Genomic DNA, 26301 nt, shown 5'->3' on the forward strand with positions numbered 1-26301 from the left:
AACCTATGGCTTTAAAAATACATTCTAATATTTCATTATAAAGCTTAATTAAAATTGCATTAGTAACTGGATAAATGGATTGGCCGGTAACTCCAATCTTAAATACTAATGGATGGTTCAGCATTAAATAAAAATCTTACAAATGGACAGCTTATTTTGCTTGTTCTAGTATATTTCTCTTTGGAACTATTGCTTGTGCAGTCTACTTTGCAAGCCATTTAGAGTTTGGTGCTATATTTGAAATGCCATTGATAAAATAATATGAGATACAGTAGGCTACTGAATCCTGGATGCAGGGAAATATAACTGGGTATCTTTTAAATGGACTAGAATCCAGGAAACACAGGAACCACAGGGTGGGGAGGGGGTTAGCACACTTCAAGGCATATTTCTGAGGCTGGGGAAAAAAGGAAATCCAAAAAAGACATTGGGATGTGAGATTTTGTTTTTAGTTCTAATTGGACAATAAATACGGATTTTAACATTAAAGTACTGGAAGATAAACTGTCCTTTTATCTCCTACTAATTCAATAAGCATATTCATTTCCCCCCCATATATTACTGAAATCTCTCTCTTTCTATGATCAGTTTTAAACAGCACATGTATTCCAAAGTACAAAATTCACGTATAAAGTTATTTTTGTGAATATAATCAATTGACATTAATTGTATACTTCCTTCTGATTTTTTAGATAGTCTTAGCTCTGTCTCCTTTTCCATCAGTTCTGTGCCTAGGAATGATTCAAATGTTTTAGCAATATTCAGAGTTGAAAGTTAATGCCAATTACGCCTAGTTTTAGGTATTTCACCCTCTTACCTGCTCTTTGCTCGTTGATTGGTAGCACTTTCCTTTGGATTCTATGAGGAAACAACTGAGCCTTTTGTTGTTGTTGTTGTGAGCAGAGTGGATTTGTGGTAAAGAAAAGACATCCGTAGCAGGACTTCTCACCAATGGTTGAGCTTCAAAACATTTCCAGCAGAGAACTTGGAAAATTTGTTACCTAAACCTTAATTCATGGGAAATAGCAAAATATTCTTTTAGTCCCCCGAGTTCTCTAACAAGCAGTTCATAGGCAGATTCTTGAGCGAGAGAATAACTCCCAGTACCTTCTTACGTTCTCTTCGTTTTAACTGCATTTCACAAGGATAAAGTGGAATGCAGCATTAGGGTCTAGTGTGTTTTGATGGCCTCATCATCTAATCATAGGTTTAACATTACTCATTTGCTGGCTCCAGGAATTCCTGCCATTAAGGACTCTAGAGATGTAACTTGCCTCAAATATTGATTGAGGGGAAGAGTGAGAAATTTAAGCTCCTTTGTTATTTTTGTCTTTTAAGCATTGTAGTGGAGCTATGCAACAAACAAAGCTACACTGTGTTTTTTATTTTATGGTTTGAAAGGCAATGTTAGGTGGATGGGTACCTAATTCCCTTTTCACTTCTCCCAGTCCTCAGCCCCAAGTATCAAAGCATATATTTTATTCAAAATTTCACAAAAATAGGAATGAAATACAGGTACACAGAATTTAAGAAAACTGTTTTGATTGTGGAGTTGGTACTTGGTACCCTATACTCCATATTTTTCTGAAGAGCAGGGCTGACCTTGGTATTAGGTAAAGTGAGGCAGCTGCCTCAGCAAGAGATGCTGGTGTAGGAGCCACCTTGATGTTGCTTTGAAGTTCCCTGGCCATTATCCTTTACTGGAGGACGACATCGCCCCCCTAAACATGCTTCAGATGTGGAGGAGAACACTGCTCCATTAGCAGTGTTGAATTAAGGTTCATCTGTCAGTCTAATCAGTTTATGTATTTGAAATACAAAGAGGCACCATCTTTTCCTGCACCTCAGGGAGCAAAATGTCTTAGACAAGCACTGTAGAAGATCCTTCACCATCCCAACGGCCTTTGGGAGGGAAAGATGTGTAAGGTAGGGTGCTATATTTTATGGCTGGTGGAAGATCATACTAATCACTTTCAACAGTGCCATGGTTTTTTTATTTTATTTATTTGGCATCATTAGTGATCATGGAAATTAACATATTATAAGAGGTTCCTGCTCCAAGGAGCTTGCAATCTGAAAAATAGCCTTCCTGATACTTGTTTTTAATTACCACTGTTATTTTATTTGAATTTCACCCTATCCTGAACCAGAGTTCCACAATAAAGTCAAAATCCAAGTGTTATACAGCTGTGCAACAGTGATAAAATACTATAATGATGAAAGTAAAATAAAATAAAAACTCAACAGAGAGATTTCACAAAGTACTCAGTCCCTCAAAACCAATAGCTTTACCACTTTTAGAAAAGTGATGACCCATAGAGCAGCTATTTTTTATTATGATTATGATTAAACATAACTCATGATTCAGGTTCTTCAGGTTGTGATAAGGTTGTTCTGGAAACAACAACCTAGTCCATACTGTCCAAAGAAGAACTGGAATTTGGAAGGTGGGTTGGTACTGAATTCCAGCTATTGGAGGAGCAACTGCCCATATGAAAGAAAGGGTTGGGACACTTCCATATTAGAGACTAATTTACTAATCTACTACAACATAGATGCTTAATCAACTTCTATGCATTCCAACAACATCTGGAGGACCACAGGTTTCTCATCATTGTTCTAAGTAAACAGTTCTAAAAAATCTTGGGACCTTCCTATATGCACTTGCCTGGCAACAAATCCCACTGAGCTCAGTGTAGTTTCTTTCAGAGTAGACCGGTGCTGGATTGCACTGCTAATTAATTAAAATATTGTGATAATCGGTCAACTAAAACCTGCAAATTTAGTTCACAAGTGTAGAGAAAACTAGTTGTTTTATTGTTAACATTTATATTTCACCTTTCCTCCAAGGACATCATAGTTATTCCTTCCTCCTTTTTTCCTCACAAGAACCCTGTAAGGATGGTTAGGCTGAGTGGGGATTCAAAGCTTGGTCTCACAGCTCATTGTCCAACATTCTAGTCATACAAAATGATGAATAAAATGAAGATGGGTATTTTCTTGGAAACATAGCTGATATTTCTCTAAAATGGAAATACTGTTTACTACCTTCCCTACTGCATTAAAACCTTCATTTCCAATTGATATTTGTAGTCTCCCTGTGTTAAGTTCCCCATTTCGTGATACAGGTACCGTTAGACACTGCTTGAGAACAAGAGTAGTTTTGATTTTATGTTCTAAATTAATTACATTTTGCAGTCTGATGTAAGAGTTTGAAGTATCTATCTTCAAAAAGGTAGATGACCGAGAAGGCTTTTGAAAATATTTTGTTTGCATAAACTAGGGTAACAGTAGACTCTGAAAAAGGAAAGGGAAATGCAAAGTTTGTTTTCCTTTCATTTGCTACAGCAAATTAGATGCTTTTATGCTCTTTATGTTGGAAATTCCATGTTAACGACTACAGATTAGCAAGGATGTCAGAATTTTTTTCTTATCTGAGCTCCTGAATAAACTTAACATTGCCAGCGGCTCATGTCCAAGGTATGGTCTAAATTTACATGAAATATCACATTACAAACGTCTGAAGGTACATGTCATGGATAATTCAGTTCATATGGGCAGGTTTTTAGACTCCGAAGGATATGCAATCAAGTCTGTTTCCCCAGAGGAATTTAGTCTTTGTGAAAAATTCGCTTTAAGGTTTATGGAAACTCCTAAAGGGATACTGCATTATTTGGCACTGAGAAATGGCTGTTGTTTCTTTGCATTTTGGTTGCTATTGTCCCTTTTTAATAGCTTCCCTTCATTTATGTTAACACACTGCATTTCACACATATGAACGTGAGGTTAAAATTAGATTGATTTTGGTTATTGCAGCTACAGTGGTCCTCTGGAAAATTCATAATATGTAATGACATGTTCAATGCATTTGAATTAAGTTAATTTTCAGGGGTGGGTGGGATTAAGATGTTGTTTTTGACAAGATCTGCCCTTTATTAGCTGGTCTTTGTTCCCTATAGCCTAGTTTTATTTATCACATCTGTGATACTGTTTTGTGGCAGATTTCTCAAATAAACCATGAAGTTCTTCTTAAATTTTTTTTCTTCTCTTTTTTAGTATAGCTCCTTCTTTGATACAGAGCAGATTTGGTTTTCAGTAATGGTTCCTTTTCTCTTTAAGAACGACAATAGCATCTAACTATTTCCAGATTGTTATATAAGTCCCCTCTTCACATTAGGCAAATCTTGTGAGTCTTCATCTTTCTACAAAACTGTACTGTATCTGCCAGTAGTTTTTGTTTTCTTAACTAGAAAATAAAGGTCTCATTCTTTAATACAGATTGTTCATTTATATTTTTCAATATAGTAACTAATCAGGGAACAGAGTGAAACTGTTTTGGGACCTGAAACTCTAAAACACATTTAGCTTAAATATGCATAATGTTTTCCCAAGAACATTTGACTTTTCTGATTAACCAAAAGGGACTTTTGTGTTCTGGTGATGTAACTTTCACGAAGCCCATAATCTTGAGATCTTGACTGAAGGCTTTTAAATGAAGGACCAGCACAGGGGGCAGGGCGGGGGAGATACTGTTATCGTTTTCCTTAGGAACATGTTTACTTTCAGATATTATACATTGAATACATGATCACCCTAGAGGCACTACTTGAGGATTGATGAAGAGGGATTTGACTTGTAACAAGCAAAAATGATTTCTTTATAGTTAACAGATGAGAGTCCCTATGAGACCCTCATAGGGAGGAGAACATAGCAGAACTTCAGCCCAAGAGCTAAGTTACTGTTTTGAAACTATGTCTTTACAAGAAGCTGTGGTCAATAGGTACTTAAAATAAGTGCATAAGGAAAAAAAAAAGGCTTTAAAATGTATCACCTTTATCTCCATTAACTACAACAAATGAAAAGGAAAAATTGCATTGTGGAAAATATATTTAGAAATGGACCTGATATTTAATGGAAAAAACACAAATGATCATTGTTAACAAAAATAAACAGTAATTGATCTAAAGCATCTAAATTCAATGCAGCTTGTCTTATCTTGTATACAGTGATTTTGGATCCAGTGCTATATCTGGATGCTGAGGTAGTGATTGCGCTTAAGAGCACATTTTACCTGCTTAGATTGATATGCCAGCTGCAGTCTTTCCTGGATTGCCAGCCATCATAATGAGAGGCATCCAGAGTAGAGTACTTTAAGATTACTGTGAGGCAGCCTAGGGGAGTCAATTGAAAGTTATGCTGGGTCGGAAGGTGGCTGATGTGTTCAGAAGCAGCACTGGGAACAAAATCAAACACAAATGCGTTTAGATGCCCATGTCTGTTGACATCACCCAAGAATTGAATGTGAGGACCTCAACTATTCAGTTACTGTTTATTTGTGGTAACATTAATCTTGTATTTTTACTCCTGATTTTTTTTAACTGCTAAGGCATTTGGGCCTCCAACAAGAGCAATGTAGACTGTACACCTGCTCCTTTGGAGGGAGTGCAACCATACCGTGAACAGGCAATTAGCTGCCTTTTTTTTACCTTTAAAGACATAAATTGTCTAGTTTCAAGATACTTCAGATACATCATTTTCTCATATAAACTTAGCTGTTCTTTAAGATCTTCTTCATAGGCCCTGTTCCAGGTATCTCTGCTGACTGGAATGTAGTGAATGGCTATTCCTTGTGGCAGTAGCACCAGAAGTGTCTAACTCGCTCCCTGAGTTCCTTCCCTTCATTCTTATTAACTGTTAGGTTAAAGTAGTCCCCCCCCCTTAATGAGACTTTGGGGCTCTCTGATTTGCTGTTTTTAAAAGGAATGGGGAACCTGTGGTCCCGCAGATATTGCTGGACTACACCCCCACAATCTCTGACCACTGGCTATGTTGACTGGCGATGCGGAGAGTTGGAAGCCCAATAACATATAGAATGAAAACTGGGCATATTGGTGTGATTGTGAGAGAAGGCATTCTTTCATGTATCCACGAGACTTTCAAAGTGTCACATAATTGACAGGGAGCCAATGGACTTGTTTAAATAGTGAGATATCCCCATGACTGGTTCCAGTCAGTAGCCTAGTGGCTGTATTTTGACAACACATTACAATAGTCTATATTCTCTAGGGTGATCAGAACATGAATAGCCATAGCAGTCTTGGCTAGTGAGAGATACTCCTTAGCACAGATGCTACACACCCACACACAAAAACTCTCCCTGAACAGGTGAAGTATCCATCAATAGTGCCTCTGTACTATTGGGATTACGCTCCCAGTGATCAAACCTCAACTATTCCATTACTGATCTCAGACACTGATTTGACACCTATCTAGAAGGATGCTGTGGTTGATGGTATTGAAATATGTCCATGAGATTAGCAGGACTGCAGTTCTATGTCCTTCCCATGGCACAGATCATTCATCAAGCAAGGCAGTTTCGGTACTGGCACTAGGTCTGAAAGCGGATTGAATGGGAGAGAAATGGTTTAACAAATAAAATTAAAATAAGGTTTTGCCACATATTTAGCTCCAGCTAGTTAAAGACACTTGGATAATGCAAGCAGGAGTACTTTGGAATGATGTAAAGGTCATGCACAATTAATCATCCCAATGCATATAATCTAAGCTTGGTAGAGCTAAGTGGCAGGAGATTTATATGGTTTACAAGTACTTCTGAAACCCAAAGGCAAATCTCAAGTATTTTATTAAGCCTTTATTCGTGGAGAAACAAAGAACACATAAAATTTACACCCTCCAAATAACAAGATTTGTGATATTGTCAAATCAAAAGGTGATGTTGCTTCAAGAGGTGAAAGTGTTCCATTAGTCAGGGTGTGTATTTGCTCCTAGTAGTTATGATTTATCAAGCCAGCGGTAGGGATAGGGGAGAAATTTGACTTGGTTTGAATTTTAAAGAGAATCTGTCAGTTTTTCACTTTTCAAAACAATTATGAGAATGGAAGCAACCATCTTTCAAAATTCACACTTATCTGAATTTTGTGATGAAACTATTCAACCAAAAAATTGATAAGTCCTTCCATCTCTAGTCAGCAGGTCATGATATTATGATATCCATATATTTACTCACTGGGTAGGTGTCAACCTAATTAGCTGTAAAAAAACCCTGCCAACTAGAATGCCTGAGATGCAGCTATCTTGGTGGGGGGAGGATTGATGCCACCAAAATATGATTCCCCCCGGTCAGTTGCCACAGTTCCCCCCAAATGCTCTTGAATGATGCTGCATCTCAGGCATTATTGGGTGAGAAGATAGCCACTGAGTAATTTTTCAGTTTGACTTCACAGGGGAAAGAGAATGAAAGGGAAATGGTAAGAATTAATAATACTGTTATAAATTGGATTCAGATATTTTTTTTAAGGAAGCAGTGAGAGAAATCCCTTTTAGACATGGTTCAGCAGGTCAATAATTTCTTTCTAGAAAAATTTCTAGAAAATGTCTTTCTATCCTGATATCTAAGAGTCCAAAATTGGGACATGTAATGACTTCCTGGGGATGCAGGTGGCGCTGTGAGTTAAACCACAGAGCCTAGGACTTGCCGATCAGAAGGTCGGTGGTTCGAATCCCTGCAACGGGGTGAGCTCCCATTGCTCGGTCCCTGCTCCTGCCAACCTAGCAGTGCGGAAGCACTTCAAAGTGCAAATAGATAAATAGGTACCGCTCCGGCGGGAAGGTAAACTGTGTTTCCATGCGTGCTCTGGTTCTAAGTGGCTTAGTCAGTAAGCGGCTTAGTCATGCTGGCCACATGACACGGAAGCTGTACACTGGCTCGCTCGGCCAATAAAGCGAGATGAGCGCCTCAACCCCAGAGTTGGCCATGACTGGACCTAATGGTCAGGGGTGCCTTTACCTTTAATGACTTCCTGATCTTTATAAGTTTATGGCAATATGGATACTTGTGCCACCTTTCACATTGTGTGTGTGTGTGTGTGTGTGTGTGTGTGTATGTGTATGTGTGTGCATTCATTTATTTAAATTTATATCCCATCTAATTTTCAAAAGACATTCAGGGCAGCTAACAAAATCATAAAAAGAAGATATAAAATAGTTCCTTCCCCCGCCAGCTCCTTTCTCCACTCTTTTATCCTCTCATGCTAGTAAAACTGAATTACTGAGTCACGAAATGAAAAAGTGTCACCAATATGAAAAGTTTGGAAAGCTCTTCTCCTCTGTGCATTGGAGGCATTCAAATGATTAGGAAACCCAAGTTACTTACAAATGAAATCATTTTTACTTATGTGTTGTTATATATAATGTCTGTTTAATGCCAACTATGGATAAGTCACTGTACATAATGTTGAAGCGGCGCAGTCTCTGCCTAGAGGGCTTGAACTTTGTAACAAATGGACAATGCTCATTAGGGCGAGATGTCAGAGGCTGTCAAATGGGAATTAGGTGTTGAAATAACAAATTTTGGTATTTCAGAAAGGAACATTGTTGTTTTTCATTACGCAAATACAAATTGATTAAATATTATTATTATTATTATTGTATTAGTATTAGTATTGTTATTTTTGCTTTGTTCCTGATGGATCATGAAATTGTCACTTTATTACAACTTTACTAGCACCTGATTCACACTGCTTGCAGAAAGTTTATCACGTGGGCTGTGGTTACTGGATAGTTCTGCATGTTTCAGAAAACACTTGTTACATCACTAAAATGTGGGAGGGGTATGCTAAGAACATCACAAAATGGTAGTGTTTGCAGAAGATTGGTCGGCAGTGTAATGGAAGGTTAGAGAGGTGTAAATAGGTCTGAATACCTGGGTTTGAAAATCTTGGATAAAGGAGGAGATTGTATAGTGTTGGCATACAGAGATGAGCAGTCATCACGGCTACTGCATAGACACATGACTTAGTGATAGGAAGGACTTTGGGAACAAAGTACATATTCTTCCATGATTTGGCCAAACAGTTAAAAACCCTTTATGTTCAGCATATGATCAGATGGAGCTGCCCTTCCCATTGCTAGTGCTTTCCTGGAAAGGGCTGGGATAGAATGGGAGCAACACCAGGGCAGCACATGTGTACCAGGGAGACTGTTGTCTTGCCCTGCCCCAGTCCTTCTTAGGTAAACAGCAACAATGCTGGCCAGAGATTAGCGCTAACTCATCACATGTAGCTCTACTGCTTTCATTGTTATATGAAATCGTATATGTCAAATAATTCTGTGTACATTGCGGCAGCCTTTGGCTATGTGCAATAAAACTGACTGAGACTGAGACTGAAATCGTATATTTTTATTTTATTCTTAATTTTAACTGATTTTAACATTTGTATCTCTTTTGTGACTTCATTTAACACCCCTTAGAAACTACGGGGTTCAACAATATATCAGTTGTTTAAATAAATTGAATTGCTGTACAGTGGTACCTCTACTTACGTTCATGTCCGGTTACGTATCCTTCGGGATACGTACGCAGCAAACACAGAAGTATTTTCCCGGGATTCACTGCACGCGCATGTGCAGAAGCAGTCCCTCCGGTTGCGGAAACCTTGGGAACCGACTGGAGCTCCGGAATGGATCCTGTCCGCAACCGGAGGTACCACTGTTTGTTTTAAGTAGTTTTTACTATGGAACGCTGCCTAAGTGTGTTGATGTCAAAATGTATTAATTTCCAGAGAGGGAGTTACTTTTTTATATTAAATGAGAAGAAAATTGTAGCAATTTTGGACTAATAGGATAGAATAGCTCTTCAAAAAAGGATACTGTCCTGCCCATTCAGCCTGGTCTGGTTTGGGCAGGAGCAGCAGAACCACCTCTCCAGAGATGGGCTACATGAGGGAGCAGAACCATCTAGTCCATTTATGCTTGTTCCACCCCTAACTTCCTCTTTGTCTGGCTGTTTCAGCACTTTTCCTCCATCAATGGAGCACGTTTTTAAAATAGGGCAATCCTGGTTGCAATGGTAGGGCTGTGTGAGGAACTAGAAAAGCCAGTGCTGAACATTGATGAGTACTCAAAGGTGGCAGTGTGGTGAAGGGGGATTCCCTTGATGGTTCTTCTAGGATCTGGAGGATGGTACCCTTACTCTTGCAAAATGTTCCAAAATATATTTTATATTCTCTTTTATGACTTTGGAATTCTGAACTGCTCGTCAGTTAAATGCCTCTTTCTTTTAACGATAGTTAGTCACAACATTTACATGATGCATCTTAAATTAGTAGATTGCTTTCATATTTTGCTTAAACATCTGATGCATTTTTACAATAAATATCAATTTCCAGTATGTACTGTTACAATGCAGTGGAAGAATGGAGACTTTGTGAAGAGTGAGCATATGGTAACCAGATAAATCCTTGTAAAACATGGATGAAATAATCTTTATACATCAAAATTAAATACTTTCAAAATTAATTGCTGCTTTTTTTAAAAGGTGGTTTATTCTTCCCCTTTAGGAATGGCAGAATTCTATACAGAAGAATGCAGGACTTGCTTTTATTGAGCTCATCAATGAAGGAAGGTAATTAATTTTAAAGCTTTTGGACAAGTAGTCATTTTGTATCTAATTCCTTTGGGTGATAATACTTTCACCATCTGCTCCAGGAAGACCAGAGGACAAACTATTTTAATTAAACAGTTTAACAGCAGGGAAGCTTTGCTAAGAAAATATTTCTCTAGTTAATACATAAAATACTGAACTCAAATGTTTATTTATCTAAGAACACCTATGCAATAGTTTAAAGTTGCTTTGAGATTTGAACCACCATCTTTAAGCAGCAAAGTCCACCCCACTCCAGATAGAATCTAAGAAACCCAATCTGCAAATCCATCTGCCGCTCCATCTGCTTTGGAGTACCCTGCACATCATATAGTAAAGTGTATTTGTGCAGTTAATGACAGAGCACTATTTTTTATCATAATTCCCTATGTTAGTTTGAGGTACTAGATTATAAAATAGATACTTTATGCATGCCAGTTTGTTGTGATGACAGTTAGAACTTTGGGTGCAATCCAGATTAATTATGTTTTAATTTGAATTATGTGGAATGTGACTTGCACTCTCAACTAAGTGATTTTAATGTTGATGCTACTGAATACTCTGTTTTAACTCCCCCCCCCCCTTTTGAGGCACCTTTTTAGTTAAGCTGCCAAGAGGACTATTTAAATTTGAGTTTGCCATATCTATGTATATTTTTGTTGACCTATTGGAGTAGTATGTGTATGTGTAGTATGTGTAATCTAATCATATGGCTATATACGGAAATGAAGAAAGTATCCCTTCTAAAAAAATGTTTTTAAAGTCTATTTTTTTCTGAGGGTATAAGATTAACAAGGGTGAAATGTAAGATCTCAAATTTATAAAACTTAAATTACAATCACTTGTGTGATACAGTAAGTGTAGTTAGAATTAAATATGCCACTTTTTGTAAATGTTTATAAGCTTTCTGAGCAAAAAAAATTCCTCACACTATTTTGTGTGTAGAAACAGAATAACCTGCACTGATAAATCACTTATATCCACATGGATTTACTGTAATCTTTGTGCCAGAGGTCAAAGACTGCACTAGAGTTTTATCGCCATTAGAAGTCTTTGGATGCAAGATCAGAACATACATTAGCTAAGCAAACAAACAAAGAAAACTATCTCCCCTTTATGCCCTGGAATATACTAGGGGCTTCTAACATTTGTTAGTGGCATGATTCCTTTGCATGGTTTTGTCACATGAGACAATCAGATCTTTTGGTATATTTGATTCTATACTATAAGCACTAAACGAATCAAAATTTATTTATTGTGTGATTTTTTAATGTATGGCTACATAAATTCAGTAAATAAAATATTTTCATTTTCTTAGTTTCTGATCATTAGCTTTTTAGGGGGAAAGTTGCTGCTTTTGCTGATGTGAGCATAAATGAATGAAACAAAATCTCTGTAGTCATATTTTTCTAACCCATAGTTTTAACCAAAATACCTATCAGATCATATGCATATAATTATTGCTAAAAGACTACTTTTTCTGTCCTGAGCTTTTGATATTGCCCTCCTGGTGGTAAAGAGGAAATTGTTATAAATATTTATTCTTCTTAATAGCTAAAGTTTGAATGCAATTCATCAATCATAGCTAGAGAATGCAATTGTGCAGTTGTCAACAATTAACAGGACATAAACAGTTGATGAATGTGCAGTAGAATTAAAGTGCTCCCTTGAACAGCCTGAAATTATAAACTGGATCATTTAAAGGAATCCAACAAAAGAGCTTTATAATTAAAACAAAGCAAGGTTAATGGAATGTAAAATTGCATATAATTACTATGCATTTATGATTGAATTTTAAATTATGAATTGAAGAACACTGCAAAAGAATTTGTGAATTGGATTTGGAATCCCTTTCCAGTTGTTATTTTAATTTCAGTAAGGTTATATAATCAAGCAAATCTTAGAAAAACCTGGCATCTTGCTTTACAGAATTAAACATTTTTTATTGCAAATTAGGCTAAACATAGAAAATTAGGGTTGGTTTAAAAAAACCAAAAAAACAGTGTCAAGTATAAAATCAGTACAATGATCAGAGAGTATTCCCACAGCTTTCAGCATGCCCAGTGGATTTGTGTTTTGTTTCATTACTTCTATAAGCAAGTCATTTTTAAAACTGCTTGGGAAACCCCACAGAGTTTCCATGATTCTATGGATCAAGACCTAGATAAAGTTATAGGCGATACTCTTACTTTAGGATATGGGCCAGGATCCAAAGAACTACTTATTCACAAGGCAGTGTTACACATGAAGCGAGCTCCAAGTCTGAATGATAGAAGATGATGCAAAAATGGAATATGATGTATCTTCACCTGCACAAATGGTACCAATCTGTAGCCAAGTCTGTGTCACTTACTCAGATCCAAATGCATAAATCTTGTGTCAACATTTCTAACTTTTCTTCTTTAAGAGCATTCTTTGTCATTTTGACAAATACTGTAAAAAGTACATTTATTTAGATCTTTATGGTACAATCCTATACTAAGAGGCAAGTCCTATTGAGTTCAGTGGGCTTATTCCCTGATAGGTGGGTATAGGAGTTACTTTGAAGTTAGAAGTGAATATGTTTACCACTAGCCTAAAAAAAATAATGTGCTAAGCATTGTTTGGATGCACATTCTATTTAATGTTGGCGGTTTGGCCAGTGTGAAGTTGTTGGGAGCATGCGCCATGCATAGAGCTGCCCGTAAAATTGAATGGAAACATCTTTGACCATCCAGAACCTTTGTGTGCATTGATACCCACCCATGCATCAGAGTTTCCGGATTAGGTTGTATGTGTGTATTGCAGGTGGTGTGGTCCAGTAGAGGCATGTGCAATGGTGTTGCTCCAATGTCACATTTTAGAGAAGCATAGGCAGGTAACATGTAAAAAAAAGAAGGAGCTAGTTTTCCACAGGCAACCAGTATGTTTCCTTTGATCGGCAATATTCCTAAGAGCACCTGCCAAACACTGTAGAACAGGGCTAGGCAATGGGTGGCCTTACAGGTGTTGTTACAACTACAACTGCTGCCATTGCTGTTCATGACCAGTGCTGGATTTATGTATAAGCTAAACAAGCTATAGCTTAGGGCCCCACTCTCTTGGGGGCCCAAATTTTTTTTAAAGGAAAGAAAAAACTGGATATACTTTTCCAAAATATAAGATAAAAAACAAATAAAATAAAACCTATATACAGCAACAGTTGTTTTGTGTTGTATAGGCGCCTATGATGTAAGTAATGGGCTCTGCCTGCTAGCCTGCTCCCAAAAATATGACTGGTTTGCTCATTTCTATATATAGGGTGGGACGCGGGTGGCGCTGTGGGTAAAACCTCAGCGCCTAGGACTTGCCGATCGCATGGTCGGCGGTTCGAATCCCCGCAGCGGGGTGCGCTCCCGCCGTTCGTCCCAGCGCCTGCCAACCTAGCAGTTCGAAAGCACCCCCGGGTGCAAGTAGATAAATAGGGACCGCTTACCAGCGGGAAGGTAAACGGCGTTCCGTGTGCTGCGCTGACTCACCAGATGCAGCTTGTCACGTTGGCCACATGACCCGGAAGTGTCTGCGGACAGCGCTGGCTCCCGGCCTATAGAGTGAGATGAGCGCACAACCCTAGAGTCTGTCAAGACTGGCCCGTACGGGCAGGGGTACCTTTACCTTTACCTTTATATATAGGGTGCCTACATTCTTCATGGACTGGTTACATAGCAACATGCACAAATGGCTTTAGATACCTATTAGGTCTATAAATTACCATATAGCATATATTCAACACAAAAAACAGTGAGAATTTGTTGTTGACAAAGGACAGCTGGACATATGAAGGGCCCCATTACCTTCAGTAGTTTAGGGCCTCATCAAACCTAAATCTGGCCCTGTTCATGTCTATGTGGACTGGAGATGTTGGAAGTTGGCCGTGTTTTTTTCTAGCAATATGCTGTGCTGACACCTTTTTTTCTAGAAAAGAGCACTGGAAGTTGGCATGCAACAACATCTAATTGGCCACAGTTTGCCCAGCCCTGCTGCAAGATCCCGGAGTTGAATGCCTGCATTCTTTGCAACATGTTAAGAGATTGTGGCATAAACCTTGCAAACAATGCAGGGCAGTGACTTTGAATGAGGCCATACTTGAAGATAGGGCAGAATATTGAATGGGCAGTAGTTTAAATTTGCATTTTTTGTGACAGCCCATTTTAGGCCATCATGTCTCATTATGGCACCAAAGTGCACATTATAAAGAAGGAAGCTTCTAGTAGAGAACATTACTTTTTCTGCAGCTTAGATTTTTTCCTGAAACGTCTTCCTTTGAAGAACAGATACACAAAGGCAGGATTTTCAAAGCACTCATCACTGGCTTAAATCTGCTTCTGCTGAAGTCTGCGATAACACATTTATTGTGTTCTGTTGGATCAGACTTTTAAGCCAGTATTAAGCACTTGCATTTCATCCAGAGAATAGAGTTGGTTTCTATTTTGTTTAAGGGAGAAGAAGAGATGATTTCAATCATCCATGATTTTGTATAGTGGAATTTTTAAAAGTTTGTTTTGTTCAAATTGTCATTGGCAATGAACAAAAACCTATGCAATTACAAAATATGTGATATGGCATTTATTTATTTATTAAAATTATGATCTATCATTTACCAAATGCTTCCGGGATGGAAATACGTAACATAGCTAAAATACTGTACAAAAGAATCAAAACCAAAATCAAATATGCATAGAACTGTGAAAATCATCATTAAAATAAAGTAAAGTAACATGTTGAAATGAGGTAAGGATCATTACAGCTGACTGAATGGTATGGAAAAAAGTATTTGGTTGCTTTCTCTGGACATACATAATCCAAATAAAACAGTTGTTTATAACAACTACTAATTAATTATGGTAATTATGGCAATTTATGTTGGTGGATTTTGTCTGATTTTATAGATCAGTTTATTACCAAATTATTGTTTTTTCATGCTAATATAAACAAATACAGTTTCATGTACCTTTACATTTTATGTATGAAATGTTTTTAATGAAGATACATTAAGACTGATTTCAGTTAACTTTTTCTCTCCAGACTATTGTGTCATGCAATGAAGGACCATATTGTACGTGTTGCAAATGAGGCGGAGTTTATCTTGAACAGGCAGAGAGCTGAAGATGTACACAAACATGCGGAATTTGAGGTAAGTCCGACAGCTGATAAAACTCTGATTTTTCTGTTTTCATTCAGCAAGCATTTACACTGTAGCCTTTCCTTTCCTCACTTCCCACTTTGAGGTCCTCGTAGCTCCCCAAATCTGATCCAAAGGGCCACCCTACATGCTTGCAGAATGAGACTTCCTCATCCTTTCTTGCCCCCTGTAACTCCCTACACACTCCTCAAATCCAATCCAAACAGTTTCCAAACTCTTCAGAGCAGATTTTTGGGGCACATGAGGTTGCTGGGGAGAACAGAGGAAGGGGAAGTCCACTCATATGTTGTGGGATACCACCCTGTGACATTACACTCTACTTGAATAACTGATAATGTAGTTATATAATTCCAGTGATTGCATTAGTACCTTCCTCTTTTCAAAAAACACTAGTTTTTTATTTTGAAAAATGCTGTGAAAGGTCATTTATTTAGACTTTTGGTGCACTCTGATGCTCCGAAGGCGGTCCCACTGAATTCAATGAGGCTTCCTCTCGGGCAAGTAGTTTTAACTGGGATTATGCATCTGGGTTGCATCAATAGGAGTATAGCATCTAGATCAAGGGAAGTAATAGTGCCACTGTATTCTGCTCTGGTCAGACCTCACCTGGAGTACTGTGTCCAGTTCTCGGCACCACAGTTCAAGGAGGACACTGACAAACTGGAACGTGTCCAGAGGAGGGCAACCAAACTGGTCAAAGGCCTGGAAACGATGCCTTATGAGGAACGGCTAAGGGAGCTGGGCATGTTTAGCCTGGAGAAGAGGAGGTTAAGGGGGGATATGATAGCCATGTTCAAATATATAAAAGGATGTCACATAGAGGAGGGAGAAAGGTTGTTTTCTGCTGCTCCAGAGAAGCGGACACGGAGCAATGGATCCAAACTACAAGAAAGAAGATTCCACCTAAACATTAGGAAGAACTTCCTGACAGTAAGAGCTGTTTGACAGTGGAATTTGCTGCCGAGGGCACTGATGGTGCTTCCTGCTTGGCAGTGGGTTGGACTTGATGGCCCTTGTGGTCTCTTCCAACTCTATGATTCTATGATCAATGCAATGGTCGTTGGTGCACGTGTGCCCACCAGTGCCTTTCCTTGTGCACACAGCAACCCTTCCTCACCCCACCCTTTCCTACATTGCAGTTAGGCCTTGAAAGAAGCCTTGTATTGTAGCCAACAAAATACATTCTCAATCCTATGCGGTGTGGGTGTTGGAAGGGGTTACAGCCAACAAAGGAAGGCTTAACTTACCTGTCCCCAGCTGTGATTCACACAAACCCCCCAAAACCCCTGTGCCACAATTAGACTTGAAATATTTTTTTTATTTGCTACATCGCCCCTCCCTCTCTGTAATTAGGCTTGCATATTGGTTCCAATAAAATATTTTGGTTACAGAATCATAGAACTGTAGAGTGGGAAGGGATCATGTGGGTCATGTATTCCAGCCTCCTGCAATGCAGGAATCTTTTGCCCAGCTCATTGTCCCAAGAATGTTGGAGCTCCTTGGTTGTAGGTTTGCAACCTTAGGCTGCAATTATAAGCACACTTACTAGGGAGTAGGACCTGTTAAATACAGTATAATTTATTCTTAAGCCAGGCTTCCTCAACCTCAGCCCTCCAGATGTTTTTTGGCCTACAACTCACATTATCCCTAGCTAGCAGGACCAGTGGTCAGGGATGATGGGAATTGTAGTTTTAAAACATCTGGAGGGCAGAGGTTGAGGAAGCCTGACCTAAGCTGATGTACTGTCACTATTGATGCACTGTTGAGTCACACTAACTTTCAACCACTGGAGGAATAGCAATAATCTATCATGAAATGTCACATAAGATCAAGGATGGGGGGGGGGGTTGTGTGTGAGATGACGTTTATTGGCAACATTTGGCCAGCTCTCTTCACTGCATCTTTCTTATACGGTTTTGTTCTTTTCAGCATAGATTGAAAACAGAACTTTCCCCGATATTTTCTTTCTCAGTATATATAACCTTTACTTTATTCTGTCATCTGAGACAGCAGTCACTTGTCATATGGGATTGCAACAAATTTATTACGAAGCATATTCTGGATATTTTGAGTTTAGGTATTAAAAAAAAATCACATTTACAATTAAGTGTATGTCAGAGTGAGGTTTCATATTGCTTCAACAGTAAATAACATTTGATATTTATCAGAGCATCATGCAGTAAACCAAGATGACAGTAGAAGATTGAGTTATCTGCCCTTTGAAGAATTTGTTGCGGTATAAGATCTGTCAGAACCGTAGACAAAATGAGAATATTCAATTAGCTTCCAGCTTCAGTTAGCAAATACAATTTAGAATATTAACCAAATTCCCTTAAGGGAAAAACCTAAGTCAATTTTCTAGTAAGCAAACCAAGATCTTTCTCAAATGTGAGATTCTTCAAATTTTTCTGTTATCTTGCTATTTCAAAAGTACGATACTTTGGACTGGCAGTATAAAACCTGTTACTTGAATTAATGTTAAGAGAAGTATTTAAATAACCATAGTTAGAGATGGACTTCTAGACATACTTCTGAGTTACAGACTTGTTTCCCCAGAAAACCTGTTCCAGAAAATTCAGAGTAGCTGCACAGAGAAGGAGAAATCTGGAATCATCTTGATGCACTCTTAGTAGCCCTTGGATGCACATGCATATAATTCTTTGAGTCCCAGCCTAAAAGGGCAAGGCATGTGATTGTGACATTTCTAAAGGACAGTACAGCCACATTTCAGATGCTTTTGATCTTTATATTTGTTTCTGTTTCTACATTCATGCATGCATTTTTTTAAATGAAAAATCTGCTGGATACATAAGACTCAATTTCATATTTATTACTTATTTTGCTTCTGTTTTTGTTAACAATTATTCACTGCTTGAAAATCTTTTTAACCAAGTTAAATGTCTCCTTTTCACTAACCTTCCTTTTTGATGTTGTAAAGGTACAAAATCTGTATGGTTTGACATAACTCTAGCTGTAGAAACTCTCATTTCGTAAATGTTATTGAGAAAGTCCAATTACTGTATTCTAGAACCACAATTTCCACAGTTAACATTCATTCATTCTGTTAGCTTCTGTAATTGCTCAGAATGAAAAATGAACATTTGATTTAACTGTCCAATGAGCTGATGAAATATTAACCTCATTACAGAAGAAGATCATTGTACTAATTGGTGCTTCTTGGTACAAGAAGATAAATTGAAAAAATAATTAACCCCATAATGTCTGTGCTCTCAAAATAAATATAGCTAAACTTTTAGCATAGTAGAATATGCAGGATGCACAAATATATTTGCATGCATGCACACACATACAAAAACACACACACTGCTTAGTATATAGTTTACTGACTGATCAGTAGGAAGTAAACTTAGTTCTATTCTCCAGTGTTCTGCCAATGGCCATTTACTGGTGCAATGCTGGGGAGAGGTGGTTTGCGGTGTTGGCACAGCCTGGCAGGGACCGTCTTTCCTGCCTTGCACAGCCATTGGGGAATACGCATGCCTTCCTCCATGGCCTCATGAAACACTGGGTACTGGCTGTTTAATATGGCCAATGAGAGATGGGCTGGGTAGCTTGGCTGCAATGCCAGACCTGGTGGATGCAATTCTCAGTCAAGTCCACCTATATTTCATATAAGGAAATTGCGCTGGAGTCTCCCAGCTCAGTTCATTATGGGAATTCTCACTCTTCCACCCTGCATTGTTTGGTCCTGCCTAAAGGTGAGCAGGAATGGAATACTTGTTCGCCATATTCAACACCCGGGAAGGAACCCTGAGGATCATCTAGTCTGGTGGTTTTCACATCTAGTCTGGTCACATATTTTTGGCTGATAAGGCACTGATTTGGATCCTTAGCCCATTAGGTACCCTGCTAAAGGGGTCCAGGAGGGGGTGTCTCTGTTCAGGAGTCACTGGATACAGGACCCGATGGGACATAGGAGCCTCCCAAATTGGCAGTCCTAGTGGGATTGCCTTGGTTTGATATACGTTATAGGATGACCCTTAACTCAGGGTCGACCCAGCCAAAATAATCAGCAGGTGGGCTGGTTGATCCTACTTATGCAGCGCCTCTGCCACAGCCTACTGACATTTATAATCAATAAAGTTTTGGCCTATTTTCAGCCAACACCAATGTCCTGTGTCTTTGTTTCCTGGCTCTCTCCTCATACTTGTCACGTGCATACTGTACTTGGGTCCACAATGACTGCTTAACCTTACTTTTATTAAATTGTAATCTCGTTTGGGTTTTAAACTGGTGTTCAGCTCAGATTGGGCATTCATATACAAGCTGGAGCCTCCACTCTTCATGGCTCTCAGCTAACTTACTTGCACATGTCCATCCTCTCGAGTAACCTCATCACCTCCTCTGCTCCTGTTGGGGGAGGTATGTGGTGGGACCAAGAGCCAACCAGGAGACCAGGCAGCTGCTGTGGGGATCTATCCTGGGACAAGAGTATCCAGATTCACTGGCTTTGAGGGATCACTGGCAGGGTGGTGATCTGTTGAAGGGTTCTGTGCCCCTTGCTCTTCTGGGGAAACATCAGCTTCAAAGTTTGAACAAGAGTAAATTCTGATTTACTCAACAGTCACCAAATGTTGATATACAAGACACCATGCTATGTGAATGCACTGGAGCAAACCTCAGGTTTGTGCCAGGACTGCCCCACCCCATGAGACAAGGTGAGGCGATCACTTTGGGTGGCAGGATCCACAGGGGCAGCAGATCTGGCCTCCAATGAATGCAGTCCTCTGTACCCACCCCAAAGTAGCTTCTGAGGGCCAGGGACCAAGAGGGACTGCATGTGATGTGCAACTGGCTGTAGCTGGATGGTCAAATGAGCATATATCACAGACCCCTCTTGGGTTAGAAGAGATGTCTCACTGCTTGCACTCTTTTTGGATCTGTTCTATGGATCACATTTAGCACAAAGCAGGTTTATTAAGCAAATGTCACTGTACTTCATTTATGTATATATTAAATGCTTTAAAAAGTAGCAATTGTGGAACATTGGGGGGAGAGGTCTTCTTCAGCCACTTTCCAAAACTGCCTACTGAAAAAATAAACATGTTTTCCCTTTCTAGTCACAGTGTGCCCAATATGCTGCTGACAGAAGGGAAGAGGAGAAGATGTGTGACCATCTTATCAGTGCTGCCAAGCATCGAGATCATGTTACTGCGAATCAACTGAAACAGAAAATACTGAATATCCTAACAAATAAGCATGGTGCTTGGGGAGCTGTCTCACATAGGTATGTTGTTAATCATCGTAACATAATTATATGCTTCTGAACTGGTATTTTAAATGGATGTGTCATGTCTTTATAGTGAGCAGTCGAGACTGTAATGTAATTCACCAGAATCCGTTCCTGATCATACAGCTCATCCTGTGTTATAGGCATATTCTGGTACTGAATGGAATCTTATATTTAGGTTGTCTGCTATCAGATGATGAGTCTGCTGTCAGTTGCTGGGTTTTGCACTCAGAAACTCTGCTGCCATCATTTATTTCTATTTATTTTATAAAGTGAATGGTCCAGTCATCATGGCAGTGTCCCAGAACCAAAAGTGGCCTTTCAGTATCTTGCAAAATTCATTGTCCCTGCTTCCATGGCAAATATCTCCTGGCATTTCCTTTGTCAGTCCACCCCAGGTCACCCCAAAGAATTCATTTTTTGAAACATGAATCATGGAAGCGGAATAAATTAAGAAAAATAGTAGGTGTGCATGCAAACACATAAAGAGTTTATTGTTTATTATAATCACATGATTTAGGAGCCAAGAAGAAAAAAATCTGTGGTGCGTTGGTATATAGTTTGCCTTATAGCATAGTTTTGCCATTTTATTTTTCCCTTTGTAAACTAAGTGTTTTTATCAATTTTTTTGGCACCAGTTTCACCTTTGTTCTCCTTCTCTCTTTTCTTATTGGGTCATAGTAATACTTTGAGAATGAGATTATTTGGTTTTAATTTTTTGTCCAGCACTTGTGGCATAAGCTTTCATAAACCTCACTTGACTTCACTGGATGAATGAAGTGTTATCCTGAGTTGGCAGTACAAATATACATGGGGTAATGATTTCATTTCTTCCCTGTTTTTAATTACCTTTTCTGCATTTTATTTACTTGTGACTTTTGTCTGTCTGTCTATCAGTCTACAGATAGATGTATGGATGAACAACTTTGGAACTCAAGATAACTCTTCATTCATCTGGTGAACTGTAGTTCACAAATGCTTACACCATAATGTATTTTTTTTAATCCTTTAAGATGCCACAAGATTCCTTTCTGTAGATGCAATGGACTTAATAGAATACTGGTGCAGTGAAGAGAATCAGTGGGTTACGGTTATCTCTGAATATAAACTTTATAAAATGGACAGACGACGTGTATTAGGGATTGTATAAAAAAGAGCATAAGAAACTTAATGGGGACATACTTTAAAAAGGGTAACAAAGAGTCTTGTTAAATTGAAAGAGGGAAAGAGGGCTAAATATCTTCAAAATGCTTGGAGATTAAGGGAAAACAGTTTCCTCTGAAAATGAAAGTACAGTGGTGCCCCGCAAGACGAATGCCTCGCAAGACAGAAAACCCGCTAGACGAAAGGGTTTTCCGTTTTGGAGGTGCTTCGCAGGACAAATTTCTCTATGGGCTTGCTTCGCAAGACGAAAATGTCTTGCGATTCCTGGGGGTTTTTTCCGCTCCCCACCCCCTTTTTCTAAGGCACTAAGCTGCTAATAGCCTTTTAGCAGCTAATCCGCTAATCCCTTAAGCCGCTAATAGCCGCTAATAGCCGCTAAACCGCTAATCCCGCTAATCCGCTAATCCGCTAATGGACTTGCTTCGCAAGACGAAAAAACCGCTAGACGAAGAGACTCACGGAACGGATTCTTTTTGTCTTGCGAGGCACCACTGTATTGCCCAAACAATAACGAAAAGGTAAAACTCTGGCAAAAGAAATGTAAGCCGGAGAAAAGTGAAGGAAGAATTTGAAGACTATAAATTGTATCATTTTAAAAAATAATAATAATAATAGTACCAGTAGGAGGAGTTGTTTCCTGATAACAGTGAAACCTCTATCTCTGCCAAAATCCAAAGTTTTATGGAAGCTCAAATTCTCCAGTTAGGATGGTAGCCCTTTATTGATATGGGCTGGTAATATGAATCTGCATTTGTGGAGTGAAAAGATAATGTTTAAACAATGATGAAAAGGAAATGATTAGAGACAACACAGCTGTAAAGAGAGGAAGTATAGATCATGAAAAGCCAAAACAAACAGCCATCAGAATGACACAAATAAATAAAACAGTAGGCAACGCTATCCTAAGCAGGACATGATGTTGAATGGAGAAAAAGCTGTCAAATAAAATGTCAGCTGAAATGCATGGTGCCAGATAAAAAGAGAAAATAAAAACTGAAGCAACAGGAGTGATTCTAGCTCAAATGATAAGGTTAAGTAAACACCAACTAAAAGTGAAACTGGATATTGAATGGTAGACATGAGAAATAATAATATAGAAAGGAAAGACTTTAGAAGGGAGTGGGGAAATGGGGGTGGGGAATGATAAAAGAGCTATACGATAATGAAATGAACAAACCTTTGAAACAAAGAGATTGAGACAGGACTTGCAGCAATTCAAACCAGAGGAGAAAGTATTCTTAGAAAATACATATTTCAACATCAAGGACATGAAAAGTGATTATCAAGTCATGGTAATTAAGTATGGTATGGGGATATTTAGAATAATGAAGGAAGAAAGCACATGAAGTGATTGGAACAATCTACAAGTGTACTTCTTTCAAAAGGTTTGTTGTTATCTGCTAACACAGGGGTCGGCAACCTGCGGCTCCGGAGCCGCATGCAGCTCTTTTACACCTTTGCCGCGGCTCCCCAGATCCTTGGGGACCCTGAGCAGAAAAGTAGAAGCACCAGAAAGAGGAGGGGGATGGAGCTGGGCAGCCGAGCCGGGCTCGAGAGCTCGAGAGGCGGCGGCTGCTGGGATGGAGGAGGAGGCGGCGGCGGCCGGAGAAGGGCTGCTGCTGCTGCTGCTGCTTCTGCCGCCGGAGGGAAGTTCTGCCAGGCAGCTTCATGGCTCGTAGCTTCCCCCGGGGACGGGCAGCGGCGGCGGCGAGTGGGAACACTCTCCCAGGCCACGCTCTCCTCAGCCCCGCGCGCGAGGCACCTGAGGCGAGGGAGAGAGCGCACGCGCGCTGGAGGGAAATGGCGTGGCGGGGGTTTTTTGTGTGAGGGGTGGCGGTGGTGCTTCGGGATCCTTTTCCGTGCCTTGCCTCTGAGTGGCCGGCAAGTTGAGGGAGAGCACCTGAGGTGAACCACAAAATGGGCGCACCCTCCCTGTCAGGGAGGAAGGGGTGAATTACGACGAGGAGGGGGTCCAGAGGTAGCCAGCAGGAGAGGCGGGGGAGCATGAGAGCAATTGCAGAGGGAGGGGGGGCTGTTAGGCACCAAAATCCTGCATGCGGGATTTCCCCCGTTCTCTCGTGCCTGTGCAGTTCCTGCCCTTCTCCCTTCCCCCTCCCCCCTCGAGATTTGCTGCAGAGACAAGCAAATGAAGAAGAAAGGGAAGAGTATTAGCTGACATGTCCCCGGATCCCATGGAATTCCTTTGCTTACCAGCTCTTTTTATTTTAAGTTGGCTTCAAACCTGTAATTGTGTAGGTGTATGTATGTATACATATACACACATAAATATTCATATCTCTTCCCTCTCACCTTCCTTTCACCCAGTTTCTCTGGCACTGGTTTATAAATGCTGCTATGTAGAAATGATGAGAAAGTTGCACCAGCAGAAGGAATGGATATGTGCTGTTAGTAAAAAGAGAGGGAGTTGAACTGCAGGGAGGGACAGGCACTTTTCTATGTATTAATTTGTATAATGCCCTCTATGCACATTGTGCTTTGCAAAAAATGGATATGAGAGGTACCATACCCCTCTTTGCTATCTGAAATAGACTCAGGGGAAAAAGAGAGAATGGGGGAAGGGGAAGAATGTGTGGTTATTTACTTTTGGCTTGTTTTGTGGCTCCCAATTTCCCCCCCCCCCGGAAAAGGGTCCAAGTGGCTCTTTTTGTCTTAAAGGTTGCAGACCCCTGTGCTAACACATCAATTTAACTCCTTGTAGTACATTTTAAATGATTCGCAGAATGCGTCTGCTAAACATTAAAACAATGATCCTAGCAAGTTATTTCAACTGAAAAGCACACAGTTCAAAGATTATACTGAAACTCAACATTATTGATTTCAGAAGGAGTTTTGATTCCCTTTCTCACTGCCAAAACTGGTATTTTATTTAAGACAAATGGAGCACAGGTACAACTCCACCTCCTAAAACAAAAAGTGATTTCAGGTAATATTGAGGAAGAAATTGCATAACATCATTGAGTTGAAAGGGAGTTTGAAAGTCATCTAGTTCTTCCACTTCCATGCAAAATGCAACTACACTATCCCTGATATTAAATTCCTTCAGTGGGGGGGGGGGCACCACTTCCTGAGACAGTTTGTCCCACTCTCTAATAGTTCAAAGCTAGGAAGGTTCCTCAAACTTTCAGTTGAATGCTGCTTCTTGCAGTTTCTGCCTATTGGTTCTTATCCCACCCTCTGCTGCATCAGAGTACAGATCTCCTCCATCTTCTGCCCAACAAACATGTATGTATGTAAATACCATTGCCCATATCTTCCTTTCTCGAAACTAAGCTTGGTTTCCTGGTTCCTCACCCTCCTGGCCACCCTCCTCTGGACATACTCCACTTTTCCATTGTCCTTCTTAAAATATGGCACCCAGAACAGGATGCAGTACTCCAGATGCAACCTGAATCACACAGAACAGAGTGAAACTATGACACCTCATGATGTCATAGCCCTAGGCTTCTCTTATGTAGCCTAAGATTGCATTAGCTTTTCCAGTGGCTGCACCACACTGCTTGCTCATGTTCTGAGTCATTAAAACTTCTAGATCCTTTTCACACCTACTGCTGTGAAGTCAGGTCTTCATTATTCTGTACTCATGCCTTTGATTTATTTTCATTTTCCTTAAATGCAGGACTTTGCATTTATCTCGGTTGATGTTCAGTGTGTTTCTTTTGCCCAGTCTTTCAGCTTCTCAATATCATTTGGATCTAATGCTGTAAGCTTTCCTGGCCCTCACTCAAACTCAGGTTTCTCTTTCTGCCAGAAATTTAAATATGTAAATGTAAGCGTTACAATGGTTAAAGTGACAGTAGGTGAATTGCATGGTTAAGCACAAGCTGAGATGTGGATCCAACGAGTGACAAACCCTCTGTCTCTTCCTTTGAAGAACAGAGTGGGCATAAGCTTTCACACAGTGAACAATAGGTTTCTCTGGTCTGGGCAAGCAAACAGATGCTTCCCAGAGTGTGCTGGACCTGTGAGACCTGTTCGTGCCAGTGCTGGCATCTCCATGTATCCAAATTACTCTCAGGCATCTCCTCAGGAGAAAGCTCCTTACTGACAGGAGTGACAGGAGGAGCTGGCAGCATGGGCAGCAGCTATCCCTTTAAGGTACTAAAGGTGTTTGATAACACAGGGGTTGCACACCTGTCTGGCAACCCACTTGAACCTTCCCTAGGATCCATCTCCTGATTCTCTCAATCACCAGCCCCCTCCTCCAGCTGAGACATTTATTGAGGGCCCAATTTCACCCCTCCCCTTGGTTGTCTAGCTCCAGCT

The 26301-nt window shown here is 39.7% G+C and overlaps 1 protein-coding gene across 7 annotated transcripts in view; it reads left to right on the forward strand.

The window, feature by feature from the left end:
• NBEA (neurobeachin) overlaps nucleotides 1-26301 on the forward strand; it is a 349991-nt gene that overhangs the window by 123221 nt on the left and 200469 nt on the right. For all 7 annotated transcript variants that reach the window (XM_083437001.1, XM_083437003.1, XM_083437002.1 and 4 more), the window contains 3 exons: nucleotides 10359-10423; nucleotides 15485-15593; nucleotides 20684-20850. In XM_083437001.1, coding sequence (XP_083293127.1) covers nucleotides 10359-10423; nucleotides 15485-15593; nucleotides 20684-20850 — 341 coding nt within the window. The remainder of the gene's footprint in view (nucleotides 1-10358; nucleotides 10424-15484; nucleotides 15594-20683; nucleotides 20851-26301) is intronic.

This window comes from Podarcis tiliguerta (assembly GCF_965153285.1).
Source record: "Podarcis tiliguerta genome assembly, chromosome: 4".
NCBI classification, from domain to species: domain Eukaryota; kingdom Metazoa; phylum Chordata; class Lepidosauria; order Squamata; family Lacertidae; genus Podarcis; species Podarcis tiliguerta.